Raw genomic sequence first — 24,450 nt, 5'->3', positions numbered from 1 at the left:
CTTTGGAAACACTACAGTGGGTCGCTGTGAGTTGGAACCAACTTGACGGCACTTAATAACAACAGTATCTTTACAGAAGCAGACTGCTACCTCTTTTCCCATAGAGCTGCTGGGAGTTTAGACCACCAAGTGCTTAGCCCCTGTCTCACCAGCACTTTTGCGGGGAGAGAAAGGAGAGATGTTATTTATTAGGGTTCTTCAAATTCACAACACGGTGGAAAAGAAGTGCTCCTCTCAACTGAGAAACCATCACCATCGCCTATAAATGCTTCCCGCAATAGTCTGTGTATATACAAATACATGTAGAGTTCCAGATACTCCTTTTTCTTCTATACAGTGATGGACACTCTGCTCCCTACCAGCTGTTTCTTCTTAGTATGTTTTGATGATTAGTTTGATACTTGTTACTGGCTGCATGCAAATCCACAGCACTGATTTTATGAGAGTCACTCAAAAAATATTGCTAGGGTTCCAGTGCATACATTCCAAACAAAAGGTGTTAAACATGTCTTTGCGGTCCATGGATGGTTGTGGACAAGTTCTCCCATCAATAAACTTGTCTGAGGCTCATGAGAGTACTTTCAAAGAAAAGGTCTCATCAAAACTGATTTGCCACCATAGAGTAATGAATTTTGTTTTTGCTGGGCCAGATCAATTTAAAGCAAAGAGATCTGCCCAGAAGGTTACTGTGACTATGTTTGGGATACATTTTCTCTAAGGACACAGGACAAGCCTGAGTGCTTAATTAAGAGTTTCAAGACAATTGGAGATGGCATTGGTGAGAAAAAGGTCAGGACAGTCTTCCCAAGGAATTCTTTACCATCAAAACAAGACACCTGCTCATTCTTTGAGGCTAGTAAGGGCTGTCCTATGAGAATTTCATTGGGAATCCGTACCCTAGCTACTCTACAGGTCTGATCTTAACCCTTCCTACTTCTTTTTGTTCCGCAAACCCAAAGAACATTTCAAAAGGAAAAGATTCACGTTCCTCTAGTATGCCAAAGCTGCCCTTTTGATATAGTATAATTTAGAGCACAACTACATTGTTTGGGGAAGACTTAGAGAGCTGGGGCACTGCCTTCAGAAGTTTATACACATAGACGGAGGCTATGCTGAGGAACTATAGCATCACATTTTGACATTTTTATTTAATAAAAGTTTCTATGATTTTGTAGCAGTAGTTTTTGACTTACCTTCATGTAACCAGAAATAATAACCACACTTCCGTTTGGTTCTCATACCCTAATATACAGGGAGAAACAGATAACTACTTTCTGACTTGCTTTTTTTTGGTAAGGAATGAAGCACATCATATATCTCTCTTTGTGCATGTGGTAAGAGATGGTACTTGATAATGGAGAGCATACGAGAAATTTACTGTGTTACAATGTGGCACTGTAGGATTAACACTGTACCAAAAGTTCTGTTTGAACCATAGGTCAGTGGTTCAGATTCACCATTCGCTCCTCAGAAACCCCATGCAGCAATGCTATGAGTCAGAACCAACTCATCGACATTCAACAACAAACCAGCGTACTACTTTTCCTAAGAACATACTGCTGTCATTTGTTGTTGTTGTTGTTCAGTGCCATCGTGTCTGTAGGGCTTCTGAGGAGCAGGCTGGTGGATTTGAACCACCCACCTTGTGGTTAGCAGTCCAGTACTTCTCTTACGGTGCCACACCAGGACTTAACCGGTGGTTTATAAGCTGAATAATATCTAAAATGTATCTTTAAGGCAGTTAGAAATAACTTTTATGAAAGAACTCCATGGTCCTTACATCCCCAAAGAAATATTTGTATGTTGTTATTGTTGTTGTCAAGTACCATTGAGTCAGGTCATGTTTTTTTTAGGTGCCATCGGGTCTGTTTCAACTCCTAGTAACCCTGTGTGCAACCAAACGAAACGCGGCCCATCCTGTGTCAGCCTTACAATTGCTCTTATGTGTGAGCCCACTGTTGGGACCACTGTCAGTCCATCCCATTGAATTTTCACTTTCCCTTGTTTTTCACTTTCCCAAGCACAGTGTCCTTCTCTAGGGATTGGTCCTTCCTGACCACGTGTCCAAAGTACAAGAGACGAAGTCTCACTATCCTTTCTTCTAAGGAGTATTCTGGCTGTATGTTTTCCAAGACAGATGTTTGCTCTCTGGTAGCCCATACTACTTTCAATATTTGCCAACTCTGGAATTCAAATGCATTGATTCTTCTATGGGCTTCCTTATTCATTGCCCAACCTTCACTTGCATGAGGAGATTGAATAGACTATGGCTTGGGTCAGGCACAGTTTAGTTCTCAAACAGAGATATTTGCCTTTTAACACTTTAAAGAGGTCTTGTGCAGCAGCAGATTTGTCTAACGTAATATGTTGTTTGATATCTTGACTGATGCTTCTGTGACTGTTGGTTGTAAATCCAAGCAAATCAGTCTCTCCTCCATTTATCATGATGTTATTTATTGGTCCAATTATGAGGATTTTTGTTTTCTTTACATTGAGGTACAATTCATACTGAAGTCTTTGATCTTCAGTATTTTAAGTCCTCTTTGTATGTTTGTCTGGATATATGCATTTAAAAAACAGCCAGATCTTAGTGAAATTATAGCATTAGAAATATTTTCTGCATTGCATTGCTGAATCTGAGAACTGTGTTAGGGATGCATTTTTCCATTCTACAAACACTCAATGCTTTTGAGTAACAAGATCCGTTCCTAAGTTTGTCTTTAAGAATTTGTAGGTAAGTCAGAACAGGAGCTCATGGTTCTTATTTAGTCTTCTTTTAGTGCAAGAAAAGGCCTGAAGCCTTTCCCCTGACTTAAAAGCTGCACATGCAGCAAGTGAAGCTGGTTTTGAGGACAAATTTGTTGTGAGTAGGAATAGGTTCCACCTTTTTAAAGTGAGGGCAAATTTACATAAAAGGGCAAGTAGGCATGGCTTGTAAACTGGTGACTGCCTGTACATTACTCAGACATATTAAGAGCAATGCTTAGCCAGTAACTGACCCCTAATCTTTATGTTAGGTGTCTTTGCAAGGTAGGACTCCAAGTTCTGCTTAATCGTGGTCATTCACATCAGTTTGTTAGGTTCCATTTTGTTGCCCCTTTCAACTTGTTTTTATGTTCTACTTGAAAATATTAACATAGTCCATTAACACAGAACAGTGGATGCTGCTGTTGGCATTGCGCTTCTGTTTCCTAATTGCCTTTTGTTATCGGTAGTGAGGCTGCTGGATTTAGTGTGTGTCGGTCAGAGCTCAACCAGAGGTTAGTTGCTAGGAATTGGCTTACATGATTGTGGGGGCCGGAGGGAGACAAGTCTGAATCTGTAGGGCAGACATCCAGAAAGACAGTACCTGCTCCTGCCGGCCACAGGTGGGTTTTTTTTGTTTTGTTTTTTTTTTTTTCCAGGGATATCTCAGCTCTGCTCTTAAATTCTTGTAACTGGATACCTCAGACCCACCTATACCTTCCTAAAGTCAACTCATTATTAACTTTCTTGTTAAGTGCTATCAAGTGGGTTCTGACTCATAGCTACCCTAGATAGGGTTTCTAAGAACAGCTTGTGGGCTTGAACTTCTGACCCTGTGGTTCTAAGTCCACTGCTGTTTCTGAAGCGCCACACCAGGATTCCATTTATTTACAAAATACCTGCACAGCAACAGCTAGACTGTGCTGGATTGAATAACTTGGTTTCATAGATTATATTGTATAGAATTCATCTGGTTCTAGAAATCTGTTATAGTGCCTACCTGGAGCTGTATGCAGTTGGCTGTACCAAGGGGGTTTCCAAAATTTCATGGAAAAATGGAATGAATAGAACATGGAATTTTTCTGCATACTTTCTGATGCCCCATGTATCTGCTTCTTTCTTGTCTACTGCTGTACCCACAGTAGCTTTCGCTGTCCTCTAGTGCCCAGCGTTTCTTTTCCCTTGGGTTTTACATGAAGTGTGCTTTCTCATTTGTGATATTTGTCTTACCACAATAGAATGTTCTCATTGTTTTCTTTATTAGCTAAAGTTACAGATCAGCTTGGCACCCAGTCCAGCAGGAGCTTTTAGTTCTCGGTGACAATAGTTACAAAATTGGATGCTGCTTTCTTGGCTCCTAACTGTTGTCATTGTTCTTTGTCCCCCTCACTTGGGAAAATGCCATATTGGAGGTTTGATAGGACTAAAACAGAATAAGAAATCTAATTGCTTCTCTTGTGTTTTGTGCTGCTGCTTCACAATAGCTCTCTTCCAACTTCCAGCACATTCGCTTTCAAGGTATTGCCCTTTCATGCCGGCTTTCTAAAGTCACAAAATCCCATTATCATTATCAGGGAGCAACATTTGTCAAACTTGATTCTTTTCACATTAGAGAGTGTTAAAGCATTGTAAGTAAGTTGCTACAAGTGTGTTCTTCACTAAACTAACCCAACGTTTCGAATGGTTCTTATTGAATTATACAAACCTTTGTTTCTCCAGTTTTTCTAATTGTCTCCAGTCTCCAGTTTTTCTAATTGCCTGCAGAACATTTTCATATCTTTACTCCTTTATTTTTCTATCCTTTTATGTTTTTAGCAGCATTAGATAAGTGTTGAATCCCAAGAGGTCAAAAAAAATGTCAATAAGAATCATTGGTGAAAAGGTCCAGGATTTAGTTCTGTTCACTTAACCTGTGACCAATAAAAATACTTTATTTATTTTTTTTCTTTTCTTTATGGTATTTTAATATGTAGTATCATGGTCAGGTAGAAATCGTTTGTAAGAATAAATTAAAATTTGATGTTCAGAGGCCCAAATTGTCTGCAATCAGAAAATACTGACCAAAAAGCAAAGTATGGTGGGGTCAGTTACCTTGCATGGTAAGGGTTACCCAATAAGATCTATTAAATTTTTAAAGAATTACTAAGTATGCAAAAATTAAAATCAATGAGTCACCTTTTCACTATCCTTATTAGTCTAATTATCTATTACTGTGTTATAAACTACCTTAAACAACAACCATCATGAAATCTCACAGTTTCTTTGGTGTCCCTGGACCGTGCAAATGCTACCCAAAAGGTTTGAGATTTGAATCCAACCAGACATGCTTCACAAAAAAGTCCTGGTTATCTACTTTATTTAAAAATCAGCTACTAAAATCTATAATCCTGGTATGGCGCCATAGGTTAATGCGCTAGACAGCAAAATCGTTTTGAACCACAAGGTTGGCGGTTCAAATTCACCAGCCACTCCTTAGAAACCCTATGCAGGGTTGCTATGAGTCGGAACTGACTCGACAGAACTTAACAACAGCAACAACAAAAACTACACGGAGTGCACAATTCTATTCTTGACCCACCTGGGTCACCACATGTCTAAATGTATTACGTGGTAACTGGTCAGAGTTTTTGTGGGTTAGGGATTTGAGAAAGGCTTGGCTGATCAATTTCTGGTCATGCAGCTATAGTAAGACCCTGACTAGAGCTGGAGTAATGAGAACTAAAGTAACTGGAGACTGTCAGGGTGTTTTTCTCTCCTCATGTAGTCTGTCGTATGTAGACTCATGGCCTCTTCTTGTAACTACTCCTGACAACACAGAGGTTTCACAGCAGCTGGACTGCTTTTGTGTCAGGAGACTATCCCAGTGAGCAAGGTGACAGTGCTGTCATCTTTCTGACCAAGCCTAGGAAGCCATTTCTGCTTCATTTGTTAGTTACAGGTGAGCCACAACTCACTCAAATTTCAAGGACCCCCATTTCAGGATAGATGAATCAGAAGATTCTGGAAGAACATATCAAACTGGAGATGCTGTTATGGACAACTTTGGAAAAAAACAGTTTGCCACATCTTACCTCTAGCCACAGCATTTCCCATTTCTCCCACATAAAAAATAGACTCTCTCACTTTAAAGACCTTATCCCATTCTGGCCTCTGGCTCCAGCTCAGAGCCAGTGACCTTGTCAGCCAAATCAGGTCTGAGAACACATCAGCATTTGCAAGAGCAGACCCCTGGGGGTAGCTTCTTGAACCCTATTCTTCTCAGTCTGAAGACTTGTGCACTGAACGGACAAGTTATCTGCCCCCCTTAGCACCCAAAGTATAACAGGATTTGAGGCATCTTAAAGGCCTTCCCCCAAAGGGAAAGCAAAATGGGAGGCACATAGGGGTATGACAGTTTTGAATCAAACCAAATACTTGTCAGTAATTTGACTATGGCTCAGTCCTAATCCACTGTTCTCTGGGGTTCCTGTTTCCACTCTCTTGGTCTTCTCTTTGTGTCATCCTGTGTTTTTTTGTTTTTTGTTTTTTTTAAAAAAACCCTATAAGGAGAACCTATGTTTGCAGTTGAATACCCATCTCAGATGCTTCCTGCCCATAAAAGGTTGGAGATCCAAAGTTTTCTTCATTTTATGGTCTGTTTCTTTTAGTCTAACTTAACAGTGGGAGCACAGTGGCTCTACAGTAAGCACTGGACTGGGAACCACAAGATCTGCAGTTTGAACCTGCCAGCCACTCCATTGGAGAGAGATAAGGCTTTCTGCTCCCGCAAAGATTTATAGCCTCGGGAACCCTATATAGGGTGGCTATGAGTCAGAACCCACTCACAAGCAGTTAACAACAACAATCTGCTGATCACTATTTGTACTATAAAATTATTGCCCTTCTCAGCAGCAGACTGTTTAATTGGGAGGATCTTCAAGGTGTGCCCTCTAGGTCCCTTAGAAGGCCTCTGGGCTTTCTGAAAGAATTCACAAGGAACCACCTGAGATCGCTCTGAAACCTTAACGAAGAATCTCAGGGTCTCACTCTGGGGATTTGGTCTTGGTTCTAAATCTGCTGCTTGGTTTGAGAATCATTTGACATCTGGAAAGGCTGGAAATGAGGAGTGGTTTTATATTTAACAAATTGTTCTTTGGCTCATTTCTCTCTGCTTACGTTTCATCATACGCTACAAGCAGAACCCAGGTGCCACATGAAATATTCTGCCTGGAAATCTCTTTAGCTACATCATTGCGTTCGTTATCTTCATCTCTGTTTTCTGCATAATGCTAGACGACAGTGTTGCCAAACTCTCTGTTACTACCTAACTGCGTTCTCCTGTCTTCTAGTTTCCAATCACATTTCCCTTACTTCCATGGAAGCACTTCAGACAACCTTCTTAAAACCACAGTCCCTTCATCATTGCCTTGCACTGCTTCTGTGTGTCAGGAATCTGGGCAGGGCTGCCCTGACTCCGGTCTCTCGTGCACATGCTGTCAGTGATGCTGAAGCACCGGAAGCAATTCTGACTGCCACGATGTGTCCATGTTGGTTGATGCTTGAAGTCACGTTGTTTGGGGGTTGTTTGCTGTGTGTCAGTAGTACCAGGACAGTTAAGACTGCTTTCTTTCTGGTCTTTGTGACCCTGAAGGCCCAGTATAGCCTTTACTCACCCTCTGTTCACCTGCATAGAAAACTGTTTGTGTTTACCCATCATTTGAATTAGAAATGTTTTGATTTGGTGTACATACAACAGGGAATGTAAACTCACATGCCAAATTTGTCCTGTAGCTACATAAAAATACTGGGAGGCTGCTGAGAAGGATTTTTAAAATTTGACATTAATATGTTTTAAAAATCAGAAGAACTCATACACACTCACACACACACACGATTTTTTTCACTCGTCTTGAAAAATCAAATCTGGCAACTCTGGGGCTCTCTTCGAGTGGTAGCGCTCATCCAATGCTGCATGACCCCTTGCAGGGAACATTTTTCTACATGACTGACGTCTTCACTTGGTCTACTTTCCCCTTTCTATTTCCTCCTTGGCTCCTTAGGTGTTTGAATTTTCCACTTCTGTTGAGCAAGTTTCTTCACATAGCTTTTCCAGCCTTATCACTTAAACTCAACACCCCAGGTCCCAGTACTATGATTAATTCCACCACCTTATGAGTTAAGGGTTCTTGGTCATTTCTTCCCTTCTTTCTGAGCAGAAAACCCTCTCCCCTTCCACTGCTAGATGAGCTCTTACTAATCTCTCAGCAGCAAGCCTCCTGTTGTGTGCCTCAGCCATCAGTCATCTTGTGTTCTGTGATCTTGTGAGTATCTTTGTTATAGTAGACAAATTGTATTGAAACTCATTTAAACGTATGTCCACCTCTCTGGATTGTGAACTACTCTAAGAAGTAGGCCTTTATTTTATTAATTTTTCTTGGAAGTGGCCACAAGAATAGGTATTCAAAAACACCCTTGTGATGGAATGAGTGAATGAAAAATGGCTAAGGCAAGCCCTCTTCCCTGAAGAAGTATGCATTTTGATGCGTTATCTGTTAAATGTAGTACAAAGTAGGCTAGTAGAAAGGTACAGGTGTAATTCTAATTAGGAGAGTCAGCAGAAGTGTTTTAGATAAAAATAGATGAGACTGTAGAGGACTAGATCTGGTCAAGGGAATGACATATGCAAAAGGTCGAGTCGTCAAAGTATTCTGTTACACACGCAACTAGATTGTAGAGACTATGTAGGAATGTGGTGGTAGTGGTGGTGGTGTGTACCTTCCAGTCAATTCTGACTCATAGCAACTAGATAGGGTTTCCAAGGCTATAAATCTTTATGGGAACAGAAAGCCTCATTTTTCTCTTGTGGAGCAGCTGGTAGATTCAATCTACCGATATTGTAGTTAGCAGCCCAACTTGTAATCCACTATGCTACAAGGGCTCCTTATGAAGGGAGATGGTAGGAAATAAATCTGAATAAAAGTAATTTAGGGGCTAGATTATATAGGGACTTAACTATTAAGGAACGTGGGCTCATTCTGTAAGTGGTAATGAGCTCTTCTTATAGATTTTCTGAGTGTTTATGCATACTGCTAAGGAGCTCTGGTAGTATAGTGGTTATGAATCGGGCTGCAAACTTCAAGGTTAGCAGTTGGCAACTACCAGTTGTTCATGGAAGAAAGATGAGGCTTTCTGCTCCCGGAAAGATTTACAGCCTTGGAAACCCTGTACATGGTCGCTATGAGTGGAATCGACTTCATGACACATAACCACCAACCACCATTGGCAACATGTAGGATAAAATAGTCAAACCATTGATGGTGTTGTTAAAGTCCCGTCGAGTCGTTTCCGATTCATAGCAACTGTGTATGGGGTTTCTGAGGAGCAGCTGGTGGGTTTGAACTGCCGAGACCTTGTGGATCATAGTCCAGTGCTTATCCTACAGTGCCAAACCATTAGAGGTCAGGAAATTGAGTAGCAGTTTGTTCAAAAGGAGAAACGAGTTGTTAGAGGACCTGAACCAGCGATATAGCAACTGAAAAGGTAAAATTTGCAAATATAATATTTGACAGATTTGGGCTGTGAGACAGAAGATTGTCTGTAGAAGTCGTCCCCAACTTACAAGAGGGTTCCATACCTGTGAATCAGTTATAAGTCTTTTCTGAGATAAGTCAGTGTTTTTTTTTTTTTTTAAGTTTTCATTTTTGTTTCCTTGTATTATCAGAATCTTCACAAATCCAATCTATACTTGTTGTAAGGAGTTGGAAACATTACATATAAATTTATAGCTTCAATATTGTCTCTTCCTGTTTCTTTAGTGTTATTCATACATTATGTAAGCAAAAGAAAGAAAGACGGTCCTAAGTGTGATTCCTCCTAGCTGGAAAATGTTGTAAGTTGGGGATTACCTATAATAAGAATAATAGCACCTGTCATATTTTGAGTGTTTATTATATGACAGGTATTGTGTCAGAGACATTAAGATTTATGCATCAGAATGGGCCTAGGGATGGAGAATTAGGTGAATGTGTTGGAGTTGCCAAACTCCGTTTTGAGAAATTCATAGGACATCTTATCTATATCCAACAGAACACCTGGTAGATCGCAGCATGTGCTGGGAAAATAGTCAAGATGAAATTTCCAGGGTCATGAGTTTAAATGAGGGAGGAGAAGCCATAGGAGATGTGTTCACTCATGAGGCTGCTGTCTAGTGGGTCATGAGCAGCCGTAAGTCTGCAGTAAGGACAGAAGACAAAGAACAAGAGATAGAGAAAGGCAATTGAGAGGAAGAAGAAATATCCTGAATATAGCTTTGAAGAGAGCTTGAATATGGTTCCGCTGTGTCTGAAAGATAGCATTATAGTAGCAGAAGAACATTGGAATGTATACAGATAAGAAGTCAGCAAGTTTTCAAGAGAAAGAGAGAGAGCAGTTTTGGTGGTCTAGTGGGGACAGATACTTTTAGGGGGATTAAAGAGTAAGGGTAGGATGAGGAAATGAGGGCTGTAATTATAGACTATTTTTAGAACAATGACATTTGTGCAAGGAAAGAATGAAGGAATGAGTGCTTATGGAAAAAACATCATTAGAGGCCCCCTTTTTTGTCAAACAGTTTGAGACTTGAGCATGTTTATAGATGGATACAGAGGAGCCAGGGCCTGGCTGTAAATGTCTTGAAGAAATGAGTGAATGAATCAATAAATGAAGAGCATGGTAGGAGGTGTTGACCTTAGAAAGGAGGAGGAATCAGTTTTACTTGCACAGAAGAGAGTAAGAGACTAAAAATCTGAAGATGTTTATTAGAAAAAGAGGGCCAAGGGGCATGCATTGGATATACTTCATCTTCTCAGGGTGCTGGTGGTGGTTATGTGCCGTGGAGTCGGAATCAACTCATAGCGACCCTGTACAGGGTTTGTGAAGCTGTAAATCTTTACAGGAGCAGAAAGCCTCATCTTTCTCCCGCAGAACAGCTGGTAGTTTCGAACTGCTAACCTTGCAGTTCACAGGCCTGTTCGTAACCACTACGCTACCAGAGCGCCTTTTTCTCAGGGTAGCAGGTGGCATTATTTTAAATGCATAGCTTTCTGGTCTCAGCATCTCAGCACTGTCATCTCCCACCCAGCCCCATGAGCTTGGGCAGGTTAACTTGGTCAAGGCATAAGTTAGCTTCCTTGTACCTCAGGTTTTCTTTCAGAAAAAAAGAGTGAATAAAGTGCTTCTCAATCCATACTGTGAAAATTAAATTAGTGGGAAATGCTTCAAATGCAGTATCTAGCATTATATAAATACCAGCTGGTATTATGGACTGGGAGGAGATGGAATAATCTAAAAATGAGGTAAAGCATTGTCTAACACAGTGATGCTGCGCCCTGAGTGAATATATGAATCACTTGGGGATCTTATTAAAATGAAGATTCAGATTTAGTAGGCCTGGGGTGGGGTCCCTGATTCTGCCTTCCTAACAAGCTCCCAAGTGATACTGGCTCATGGACCACACTTGGAGTGGAGTGTGGTAGCAGCACTGAAGACTTGACCAGGAGTGGAGTGTGAGGATCTGTACCGGCACCAGGAAGCATGGCTGTGTGACTCATGCCATTGTTGGCCGGCCATTCAGGAATGGAGAATGTTTATTTGGATTTAGCAATCATTTACTAGAGCAACAACAGCAGTGTAACAGTAATGCAATCAGAGTCTAAGGTTGAATAACCTCCATTTTCATCATTGCAAGGGATGAGGGGGGAGAGATTAAAAAGTGTATACACACTCACGGGACTTCAAAAAAATTCATAGGGGAAAAGTCCAAAGTGTAAGTTATCAAATAAGACGGCTTGTCTTCTAAACTTTGTAAAACCAAGTTCTCATGGCTGGTAAAGGTAAAAGTCATTTACCGTCATCCCTGCAATGCTCAACAAGAATGTCAGTTTGTAAACCTGATTTTTGGTCTCCTCCCTAAAGATCAGTGCCACATAGTTAACGCCATGAAGCCTGGGTTTCAGATTATACTGCATGTTGTTTTCCCCTAGGAATAACCTGAGAGGACATTCTCAAAGACAAATTTTAATTATTATTCTTGCTACTATTATACTGATATTTGGGCCCACATAGATTTTTCAGCATTCTCTGTCTTAATTTGTTCAACATTTATAAACTTTACTGGCTCAAACAATATTTACTGCTTAAAGGTCCATTCACCATTTCTTTCAGTGTTGGAGGTTATGATCCTAGACGTTGTGTTTTATCTCTCACTGTGCCAGCAAATAAAATGAAGAGGGAGACAGCCAGCGTTCTAAAACAAAATAGAAATGGAAGAACATTGGCTGTTTTATTATATGTGGTGGTTTCCTGCTTCTGGAGAAAAAAAAAGACAGATCTTGTAAAGATACAGTGAGACGAGGAAGGAAAGGGTATAAACTAAAATTTAGGGTATGAATCAGAACTGACTCTTCTTGAAAAGAGGAAGATTTTCTTAGTGTGATCTCTGGGGTGAGACTACTGGGAAGAGTGCTAAGTCATCGACTATACTTGGTTTGTACAATTTCAGTAAAGCTAGAGTTTTATTGTACTTTTGATATATAATTTTACTTTTCTCCCTTCTTATTTAATAGTATGTTTTATAAAAATTGTGACTTTAAGTCATTTCCTTTACATGTAATTATTAACACTATCCCATTGGGCTATCACCAGTCACTGCTTAGAAACCCTATATGAGGTTGCTCTGAGTCAGAACTGACTCGACAGCACTTAACCACCATCATCACCACTATGATTAGCATGGCTCAGAAAATAAGTTTATTGTGTGTGTCAACATAAACCTATTTCCTCTGCCTTTAGCCATTTCTTTATACCTTTGAAATGACATCTCCTCATTCATTCTGCCCTATTTTGTAAAGGTCTATACTCCCCATTATAGTGGAGGAGCTCTGGTAGCATAGTGGTTACGAATCGGGCTGCGAATCACAAGGTCAGCAGTTCAAAACTACCAGCTGTTCCACGGGAGAACGATGAGGCTTTCTTCTCCTGTAAAGACTTGTTGTTGTTGTTGTTGTTAAGTGCCGTCGAGTCAGTTCCGACCCATAGCGACCCTGTACAGGGTTTCTGAGGGTGTAAATCCTTACGGGAGTAGAAAGCCTTATCTTTCTCCCGCGGAGCGGCTGGTAGTTTCGAACCGCTGACCTTAAGGTTCGCAGCCCAATTCGTAACCACTACGCTACCAGAAAAGACTTACAGCCTCGGAAACCCTGTACAGGGTCGCTATGAGTCAGAACTGACTCTATGACACATAACAACAACAACAATAATCACCATTAAGATCACCATCATTAGGTCTTTACAGTGACTTAAAATGCAAGTGGAAGAAATATTCGAAGTTCAGAGGTGTCTTATTAAGTGTTTCAAAATTGAATTCGTTAAAATGAACATTGTTTGAAGTAGAGTCAAAAGCATTTTTTAAGTGAACATGAGCATAATGGTTTGCAATTATGAGATGCATTTTGTGCTTGCGCAGAAAAGTTCCATGTTGCAGTAGTACTTGAGATCAAATCCTCTAGACTGAGAGATCAGGGGTCAGGCTTGCTTTTTACAGGTTCCACCTGGTAACAGTTGTCCTCAAATTTAACCCAGCCCTGAGCCTTTGTTGTTTAAGACTTCTCATTGTTCTGAAATGTATGTTTGCTTACTTTAAATTCATACTCTGCGGTGTTTCCCTTGGGGTTAGTGAAGCTCCTCTGATACTTTTTTTTTTTTTTTTCCTTACTACAGTAAATAATTCTCCTTACATCATTGTCTTTCACCATCTTTCCTGAACATTATGTTGACATTTCCCCCCCACACACACACAATTATTCAGTGACAGTTCATATTTGAGTAAGAGTCCTGGAGGTTTTGTTCTGGCCTTGATTTTACCCTCCACTCTGGGTCACTTTTAGGATCTTTGTCTCCTCATCTGTAAAATAAGATCATCTCCAGAATTCCTTTCTGCTTGAAGTTTTACCAAATCAATGAAGCACTCCCCGTTCTGATGATACCCTGTTCATTTGCTCTATTGCTTTGCTTGATTACGTCTGTTTTTTCTTTCCTTTTTTTTTTTTTTAATAAGGTCACAGGTGTGTTCTCTGTCTCCCAATGCTTTTAAAAGTTTTGCTTCTTTCAGTCACAAAGACATTTTGAAAGTATCCACTGTAGATGGCATCTCTCCCTTAGTTCAGAACATGGGAAATAATTGAGGAAATACTGATAATCGTCTAAACTCTGGCCTGCCTGATGATCAGACTGTACTGTGAGCAACCTCACGAGTCGCAGAAATGCTGCAAGGTGTCCTGAGGAGAGACTGATGCTGTTTTGTTTTGCTCAAGTAGGTTGAGCAGAATCCTAGGAAAACAAGCGTGGTGTCAGATTCTGAAAAAGAGCAAGGTGGTAACAGAAGGGTATTTGCTTTTCTGAGTTAGGTGTTTAATTGCTCACACCCGGAGTTGAGTATTTAGTAGGCCCCTTGCTTTCTCTGCTTTTGCTCAGTTCACAGTCTGTAGCTTGCATACATTTCCTTAGGCAGTTTTGAAGTATACCATGTGGCCTTTGTGTGTAGTTATTAATGAAGTGTTAACAGAAATGAAAGCAAAAGACACGCTTGTTCCTTTAACGGCTTGCGTGTATGGTGTTCTTCCAAAATATTTTGTTCTACATGTGTGTTGTCCTGCATTTCCAGAACACAATATTTTTGGAATGAAAGTGCTTTGGAACTTCTGGAGTCTGTGTGGTGTTTCTGTATATTAATTGTTAGTTCTCCCTCAAATCAAAATGGCTTAGCTGATTTTCAGGGTGGTGTAACCTAAGTGGCGGTGCCAGGAAGCACAGTTCACATACGAGCAGTCAAGAATTGTCTGGGTTTGTTTGGGTTCAGGTAAGAAGAGTTCCAGGGTCAAGCGGTCACCTTCATAAAACCGAAGACGGTGACTGGGAATGGAGTGACGATGAGATGGATGAAAAGAGTGAAGAAGGGAAAGCAGCTTTTTCTCAAGAAAAGGTAAAAAACCTTGATGGTGATGACAGTAGCCTTACCTGTGTTATCTATGTATGTATGTGTGTGAGATATATACTTATGGCTCCATATTTGTTTTACAGTCACGAAGAGTAAAGGAAGAAAATCCCGAGGTGAGTGGTTATTGGACTTTTTCCCCATGCCACTTCATTTTCCCCTGGTGGAGTCAGGGTCTGATACACTGAAAGAAAAGATTTCAAAGTTTTGTTTTCATGGAGCAGATGATAAGAAGATCACCTAGACTTCACAGGTTCTGATTCTGTCTGAGTACCTTTGGGGCTGTGTAATTGAAGCAAATTACATTTCTTTCTGGGCCTCAGTTTTCTCCATTAGTTGGGGATGGTAACAGTACAGTACTTATTAAGTTGCTTGTTGTTAAGTTCTGTCAAGTCGGTTCTGACACATAGCAACCCTGTATAGCGTTCCTGAGGAGCGGCTGGTGAGTTTGAACCGCTGACCTTTTGATTCAAACCGACCTTGCAGTCCAGCGCATTAACCCACAGCACCACACCAGGATTCCATATAAAGTTGCATGAGAATTGATGAGATCACATACATACAGCACTCAGTGGGCACAAACTAGGTGCTCACTTCATCTTTGTATTACCCAGTATTACTGTCACTTTGAAAACATTATAGGCACACTGCAAACATTTCTTGGAGATATTTAGTTTGCAATAATGCAGACATTTAAAGTTTTTAGAAACTCTAGGTTGGACCTGTTGATGTTCATTTGTAAATCTGGGTGATGGATATGTGGGCAACAGCACTCTTTTATCCCTTCCTCTTTGAGAACTGGTCATCTTTTGATTAACTTTATTTCCTTCATCTCCGTTAACTTTATTTCCTTCATCTCCATAATTATTTAGTGCATAGTGACTAATGATGACCATGTTTCAAAAAGATTTGCTAATTTTCTTAGAGGAACTTTGAGCATATTTAAATAGCTCCAAATATTTAACAGACCTGGCAATTAATGTGTACCTTGATAAATTCTCATTAAGAAAACAGAACACTTTGGGTTGCAAATGATATCCTTCCCAACTTTCTTTAATTAGCAGATATTTCTCTTTGATTAAATGGAGGAAATCTGATCATTTGACTTTAAGTGGCAATCACCAACTGGACTTTTTGAAGAGAAGGGGAATCAGAGCTACAAACTGCTCATTCCCTTACTCTTTTCTCCCACCTTTTTCTCTTCATTTTTTTTTTTTTTTAATGCTATATTAGTAGGCCTTTCCTAGAGACTTTTTAATCTGTCTGCCTCCCTGTTGTAACTCTCCTTTAGATGCTCTTAAGTTTATCATACAAGTTAATGTTTCTACTTCATAAAATACAAGCTTTGGTCAAGGATGTTGTTCACCTTGATGAGGAAAGATGGTGATGAGCTCCTCAGTGGGACGCTTGGTCTCCACAGATATAGTGCTGCACTTCTGAGATGATCTGAACCAGGTGTCACGAACTCTGCCTTCTCCTTGCCATCTGCTCATTTCATCTAGGCTAAAATATAGAGTCAATGATTTTTCATAAATGGATTTCTAGAGCATCTTTGAAAATGTAAGTTCTTCTTAGTACAAAATAATGTGGTTCAGGGCACATCGTTGGTTCAAAAAGCTCTGCTCCTTGGTTCACTGTTGGAGACCTCTGCTGGGTGATTGTCACTGAACTCCACCATACTACTGAAGAGTAAGGAGTTACAGGTCTTCTCTCAGGAGGATTTGCAAAGTATGTTATTACACTTCTTCCATTTGTGCGAAATTGTTCTGGTAACAATTGCCATTTAGATAACAGCAGTAACTTTTTGACAAGAATGTCTTCGGTATATACAAGAAAGAGTAATGTGTGGAGTAATGTCTTTTGGATCGTCACCGGTTATCACTATCAACTTTCTTGAGTGGAATTTGAAAGTCTTTTTAGTACTTCACTAAATCTAGAGACTTGGTTTCCCGGTAGCATCTTATCTTTTCCCATAATGATTTCTAATTAAGAAAGCATATAGATAGGTTCTTAATTTCTGTTTGAATGTAGACACTCCCACCAAATTCGAGGAGTAACCAGACTCACCTATTGCACAGTTTCTCACTACAGTTTTCTGACAACCTTACCTCTTGGCGGGGCTGGAAGTTAGTCCTCTCAGCCATGTTAGAGACAGCGCAATGAGAAATGATAGTGTGTTTCCTGTGTTCTTTTAGATTTTAATCTAAAATAGCTCCCTTATTTTTCAACCACTCCTCCTTTGTCAGGGAAATATAAAGTATTATAAAGGTAATGATAAAAATGTAGAATGCGTAACTGTTCATCAGAGATACTTGTGTATTGTTGTTGTTGTTAAGTTCTGTTGAGTTGGTTGTGACTCAGCTACCTTGTATAGGGTTCCCGAGGAGCGGCTGGTGAGCTTGAACCACCGACCTTGACGTTCAAACCAACCTTGAGGTCCAGTGCATTAACTTGCAGTGGCATACCAGAACTCATATATTACCCACCTGTTTTATATGTTTCGGGATGCATCAGTGAGCAAAATTAGGAAAAACTTCTGTTCTTGTGTAATCTAATTCTAATGAGATGAGAGAAACCGTATACAATAGTCTTAACAGATGGATAAGCTATGTGGCTTGTTTCATTTGGCTAGGAGAAATGGAAACAAACAAACAAAAAAATAGAATGGGTTAAGGAGCATGGATATAGTAAGGGGTTATGATTATAAATATGTTGATCAAAGTAGGTCTCATTGAGAATGAGAATATAATAAAGGCTTAGTCAGAAGTACAGGAGAATTAAATACAATAACATAAAAGGCACATGGACCTCACCAGATGGAATACACAGGCATCAAATTGACTGCATCTATGTGAAGAAAAGATGGAGATGCTCAGTGTCATCAGCCAAAATAAGGTGAGAGGCATCTGTGTAGTAGACCATCAATTGCTCATACGCAAGTTCAGGCTGAAGCTGAAGAAAATGAAAACAAGTCCATGATATCCAAAATATGACCTTGAATATATCCCACATGAATCTAGAGACCATTCATGGTCACATTTGACATTAATGACTGAAGATCATTAGACATTAATGACTGAAGATCAGAGAGTTGTGGATGACATCAAGAACATCATCTATGAAGACAACAAAGGGTCATTAAAAAGATGGGAAAGAGAGAAAAGGCCAAAATGGATGTCAAAAAGACTGAAATGAGACTTGCCTTTTGAGTGTGGAGAGGTTAAAGCAGCTTGAAGAAATGAGAAAGTAAAAGAGCTGAACAGAACATTTCAAAGGGCAGCTCGAGACAACATTCAAGTTGGTGGTGGTGGTGGTAAGTATTGGTAAGTTAGTTCGAACTCATAGCAAGTCTGTATAGGGTTTCCGAGGAGTGGCTGGTTCAAACTGACCTTGCAATCTGGTGCTTATCCTACAGCGTCACACCAGATCTCCACAAAGTCAAGTATTATAATGAAATGTGCAAAGACCTGGAGTTAGAAAACTCAAAGGGAAGAACATAATCAGCACTTCTTAAGCTGAGGGAACTGAAGGAAAATTCAAGCCTTATAATATTGAAGGATTCTCTGGGCAAAATCTTGAATGATGAAGAAAGCATCAAAAGAATATGGAAGGAATACACAAGAGTCACTGTACCAAAAAGAAAGGTCGATGTGCAACCATTTCAAAAGGAATCATGTGATCAAGAACTGATGGTACTGAAGGAAGAAGTCCAAGCTGCACTGACGGCATTGGTGAAAAACAAGGCTGCAGGAATTGACAGAATGCACATTCAAATCTTTCAAGAAACTGATGTCCCACTGGAGTTGCTCATTCATCTATGCCAAGAAATTTGGAAGATAGCTTTCTGGCCAGCTGATTGGAAGATAACCCTAATTGTACCCATTCCAAAGAAAAAGTGACTCAGTGTAATGAGGAAATCATTGAACAATATCATTAATAACACATGCAAGTAAAATTTTGCTGAAGATCATTCAAAAACTGTTGCAAAAGGACATCGATAGGGAGCTACCAGAAATTCAAGCCATATTCAGAAGGGGAAGTGGAACTAGGCATAAACTAGGCATATCACTGCTGATGTCAGATGGACCTTGGCTAAAAGCAGAGAATATCAGAAAGATGTTTACTTGTGCTTTATTGGCTATGCAAAGGCTTTCAACTATGTGTATCATGACATTGTGAAGATACATATTCCAGAACACTTCATTGTGCTCCTGAGGAACTTGTACATTGACCAAGGGGCACTCATTATAACAGAACAAAGGATACTAAATGGTTTAAAATAAGGAGAGGTGTGCACTAGGGTTGTATCTTTTTACCATACTTATTCAATCTGTATGCTGAGCAAATAATTGGAGAAGCTGGATTACATGCAGAAGAACACAGCATCAAAATTGGAGGAAGACTCATTAACAGCCTGCGTTATGTAGATGATTACAAGTACCTTGCTTGCTGGTAGTGAAAAGGGCTTAAAATATTGGCTGAAGAAGATCAAAGACCACAGCCTTCAGTATGGACTGTACCTCAATATAAAGAAAACAAAAGCCCTCACAGCTGGACCAATAAATAACATCATGATAAATGGAAAAATGATTGAAGTTGTCAAAGATTTCATTTTATTTGGATCCATAAATAAACACTTAATGGAAGCAGCAGTTTAGATTAAACAGACTGCATTAGGCAGATCTGCTACAAAAGACCTCTTTAAAGTGTTAAAAAGAAAAGATAACAACATGAGGACTAAGGTGCATGTGACCCAAGTCGTGGTATTTTCATTCGCCTCATATGATGGTGAAAGTTGAACAATGAATAAGGAAGACTGTAGAATAATTGATACATTTAAATTGTGGTGTTTGAGAAAAATATTAAAAGTCCCTTGAACTGCCAGAAGAACAAACAAATCTTGTGTTGGAAGAAGTACAATCAGAATGCTCCCTACAAGCTAAAATAGCAAGACTTTGTCTCTCATAATTTGGCCTGTTATTACCAGTGTCCAGTCCTTGTAAGGAGCTCTGGTAGTATGCTGGTTACAAATCGGGCTACGAACCTCAGGGTCAACAGTTCGAAACTACTAGCTGTTCCGTGGAAGAAAGATGAGGCTTTCTGCTCCTGTAAAGATTTACAGCCTCGTAAATCCTGTATAGGGTCACTATGAGTCGGAACCGACTTCACGGCACATAACCATCACCAGTCCTTGTAGAGAAGGACATCATGCTTGATGAAATGAAGTCTCAACATAAAAGAGGAAGACCTTCAACAAGATAGATAACCATGGGGCAGTGACAATGGGCTCAAGCAGCAGTTGTGAGGATGGCACAGGACCAGTCGGTGCTCCTTCGTTTTCTAAATGACTTGGAGCCAAATTGATGGCATCTAACAATAACAACAACAGGTACATACAGAAATCTAGAATGTCATTTAAATAACATAAATGGGATTGTAAGAACTAAAATTTGTTTATATCTTGCCTTATGTATTGGAAATCTTTCCACATTATTTTTACCTGCTGCATAGTACTACATTGGATACTTGGAAATGGTTTATTTAACCATTTCACTCTTGCTGACCACTTAGGTTGCTGTTACAAAACACTATTCAATTAACATTTTTGTGTTTGCCAGTTGGGAGTACATTTGCAAATAAAGAATAGGTATTTAGAATTGTGATTACTGATTTGGAATTTATATAGATGATATCAGTAGCAAAAACCTTCATGAATGTCTTAAATATCTGACAATATCTTCTACCTATATAATAAACTCTGAGAAAGAAATGCGTATTTTCAAAATGGTACATTTTGATGCCAGCAAATTTACATTTTAATCTGTTTTTCAATAATGTGTATTATTTAGTTTGCAGTTTAGTTAGTTAATGTCATTCGAAGACTGGGGTTGAATTTATTCATGTTTGCTTCCCTTTTTCATATAATAGGCATTCTGTACATGTTTATTGACCACATGAATACACGAGTCTGAAAAACCAGTGTTAAAGAAGTACATGAGTAGTCACATATTGTTTACTGATAGGTCCTAAGTGGAGGTTATATCAAAAGATATAAATAATTGGGGTGAAGGTTAGGAGGAAATAAAGTTGCCTTATTTGTTTGTTCCATGTTTAGATAAAGTAAGATACTGAAGAAAAAAAAAAAAGGGTATTTTAGGAACATTTCATTTTCAAAGGACAGTTTGGCCTTCTGGGAAGTATAAAGCAGAAAATCCAAGTATTGCAGCCTTAATGAGAGGAGAATCAGAAGTTCAGTTTTGAATGTATGGCACATTGGATAGATGTGCTTGATCCTGGACCGTTGTAGATCCTAATTAACCCAAGAGAATTTCCAGTGGAAGCTGTAAAATTGTAGAATCATACCACTGTATCTTGACATTTAAAGACAAATACTTTAAAAAAAAAACTGGTCCCATGTTTTTAACCTGAATTTTTTTTAGAAACAGGCTTGTAAAATATTTGGTTTTGTTGTTAAGTGCTATCATGTTGATTCTGACTCAGCAGCTCTTATGGGTTTTCCAAGGAGTAGCTGGTGGGTTTGAACAGTGCTTAGTTGACAGGCCAGTTCTTGTTGTTGTTAGGTGCCATCAAGTCAGTACCGACTCATATAGCAACCTTATGCACAGCAGAACGAAATACTGCCCGATCCTGGGCCAACCTCGCTACTGTTGCCACGCTTTAGTTCATCAATGCTGCCACTTGGCCAGTCTGTGCCGTTGGAGGTTTTCCTCTTTTTCTCTGACCCTCCACCTTTTTGTTGTTGTTGTTAAGTGCCGTCGAGTCGGTTCCGACCCATAGCGACCCTGTACAGGGTTTCCGAGGGTGTAAATCTTTACGGGAGTAGAAAGCCTCATCTTTCTTCCGCGGAACGGCTGGTAGTTTCGAACCGCTGACCTTAAGGTTCGCAGCCCGATTCGTAACCACTACGCTACCAGACCCTCCATCTTACCAAACATGATATCCTTCTCCAGTGACTGGTCCCTCCTGACAATATGTCCGAAGTATGAGAGACAAAGTTTGGCCATATTGGCCTCCAAGGCGCACTCTGGGTGCACGTCTTCCAAAACTGATCTATTGGTTCTTTTGGCAGCCATGGCACTTTCAATATTCTCCTTCAACACCATAACTCAAAGGCATCAATTCTTCTACGGTCTTCTTTATTCACTGTCACAGCTTTTGCATGCATATAAGGTTATTGAAAATACCATAGCTAATAATTAGTAACAAGTAGATAATTAGTGCTTATTTCGCTTATTTGTGGTCTCTTTTTGTTAGATGGTTGAAGCCAGTTTTCTTAGTTTCATAATACTTCTGTAGCAGAAATACCGTAAGTGGTTGGCTTTATAGAATAGACATAAAATCGGAGTCCTGGCCATGTTGGAGCTTTCCTGTTTTGCATTCTCTAGTGCTGTTCCTAAGGAGGTCTGGTAGCGTAGTGGTTACGAATCGGGCTGCGAAGCTTAAGGTTAGCGGTTCAAAAGTACCAGCCACTCCGCGGGAGAAAGATGAGGCTTTCTACTTCCATAAAGATTTACACCCTCGGAAACCCTGTGCAGGGTCGCTATGGGTCGGAACCGACTCGACAGCACTTAACAACAACAACAAAAGTGCTGTTCCTGGAGTCCTGGTGTGGTGCTATGTGTTAGTACACTGGACTACAAAATCTGGTTGAACCACCAGGTCGACGACTTAAGCTCATCAGCCGCTCTTTGGAATCCCTCCACAGGGTCGCTATGGGTCAGAACCAACGCAATGGCACGTAACAATAAGTGTTGTTCCTAGTGTGTTCCTGGTGTGGCGCTGTAGGATACACACAGGACTGCAAGATTGGCTTCAAGTACAATGTCGATGGTTCAAACTCACCAGTCGCTCCTCAGAAACACTATACTGGGTTGCTATGGGTCAAAACAGACTCGATGGCACTTAACAACAACCAGTTGTTCCTAGTTTCCTTGACTTATAAACAGCCCTCATATGACATAGATCTTGACTTCATGTGCATATCTCTGTGCCTGATCCTTTTTCTAACTCAGAAGGGATTAGATTTATTTTACAACTTGCCCAGTGAAATGGGCCTCTTGTGGAGCCTTTTCAGTGTATAGGAACCTTAGATGGAATCCTGAGCCCCATCCAGAACCTTCTGATAAAGGCTCAAAGTGACTGGTTTACAAGGTTTCAAGAGGTGTTTAGTTTAAGAGTGTGTGGGGGAAGATAGAGTCCCCACTGAGTAGTTTTCATCTTGTCTACACAGGTCTGGTAAAAAGAGATGGGGATAAGATTCTTATGATTCCACCAGTGAGTAATTGTTATCATGGCTAATTGTGACTGTCACAATTGTGAAGGGTAGAAGTTTGTAACAAAAACAGGGTAGTAGTTAATCTTACAGACCAGAAACAGAAGGACTCTAGGGCTATCAAGGGAGAAAAAAAATGTTACTGGTGATGAGACATGGGTTCATCACAACAAGCCTGAGAGCAAATGGTGCAGAGTATGGAAGGAACTATCCTCAATGGCTGACCAAGAAAAAGTTCAAAATCAACTATCAGCTGGAAAATTGATGCTTACACTTTTCTGGGATTCTCACGAGCCAGTGCTGGAACACTACCAGGAAAAAGATTCAAGTCAACAGTGCTCACTATAGTGAGATGCTCACTTGAAGAGCTAAAGCCTAAACTTCAGATTAAATGCAGATGACTGCTATCTAAGAGCCTTGTGATCTTGAATGACAATGCATGTCCTCACATTTCTGCCCACACTGTTGATACTACAAAAACTTCATTTTGAGGTGTTAAAGCATCCTTCCTATAGTCCTGATCTTGCTCCATCAGAGTTTCACCTGTTTGGTGTCCCGAAAGAAACTCTCTAAGGATAAAGATTCATCTATGATGAAGTGAAGACCACAGTGCATTTGTGACTCGCAGCTCAGCCTAAAACATTTTTTAATAAAGGAATACAAAAACGTATGACAGATGGACAAAGTATGTTGAGAAGCAAGGACATTATGCCAAAACTGATGTCTTTTCTAAAAGTTGATTAAAATAAATGCTACATTAAAAAAAAAAAAAAGCAATTAGATTTAGAACCCATTCTACTCAATATGATTGAATTAACACAACAAAGAAACCCTTTTTCCAAACAGGATTATATCCACAGATAGATTATATCAACATGTTTTGGTAGAACAAAACTTAATCCATAGCATGAGTGTACAATAAAGAATGGTAATAATACTATTAAACATAAAGGCCATCAGTTGAAAAAAATATTTAATCTCTGCTCGAATGTGTTAGGAACTGAAGGATTTAGATAGAAATCAAGAATAGAGCCTGCCTGGGAGATTTCCATCACTCTTGGGAGGGATGGTATTTCTAAGGAATGGGCTTCCTTAACTTATCTAATTTACAACTATTATTCCATTATTGATCATCTTTTGACAAGTAGTTCTGGATTCTCTTTTTGCCAGATTCTGAAGTAATAAGTACTTTTGTTTTACGATTTTTATCACCAGCCGCTCCTCAGAAACCTTATACAGGGTCCCTATGAGTCAGAATCGACTCAAAGGCACTTAACAACAACATTGAAGCTAATAAAAAATTTCTTGGCTGACGTCCTGTTGGCTGCATACCAGAAGCACTGAAGAGTTTAAATAAGATAGTGTGTCTGCTTCTAAGCTCAGAAATTTGTTCTCAGGAGAAAAG

At 39.8% G+C, this 24,450-nt stretch overlaps 1 protein-coding gene across 1 annotated transcript in view; it reads left to right on the top strand.

Moving 5' to 3' along the window:
* Nucleotides 1-24,450, top strand: part of STK39 (serine threonine kinase 39) — a 413,881-nt gene that overhangs the window by 213,425 nt on the left and 176,006 nt on the right. The window contains exons 12-13 of the mRNA XM_006867035.1: nucleotides 14,618-14,740; nucleotides 14,839-14,868. Coding sequence (XP_006867097.1) covers nucleotides 14,618-14,740; nucleotides 14,839-14,868 — 153 coding nt within the window. The remainder of the gene's footprint in view (nucleotides 1-14,617; nucleotides 14,741-14,838; nucleotides 14,869-24,450) is intronic.

The sequence above is a fragment of the Chrysochloris asiatica genome, unplaced genomic scaffold (genome assembly GCF_000296735.1).
Source record: "Chrysochloris asiatica unplaced genomic scaffold, ChrAsi1.0 scaffold00099, whole genome shotgun sequence".
Lineage (NCBI taxonomy): Eukaryota > Metazoa > Chordata > Mammalia > Afrosoricida > Chrysochloridae > Chrysochloris > Chrysochloris asiatica.
The sequence above is the reverse complement of the archived record's forward strand: the minus strand, read 5'-3'. Positions and strand labels throughout refer to the sequence as shown.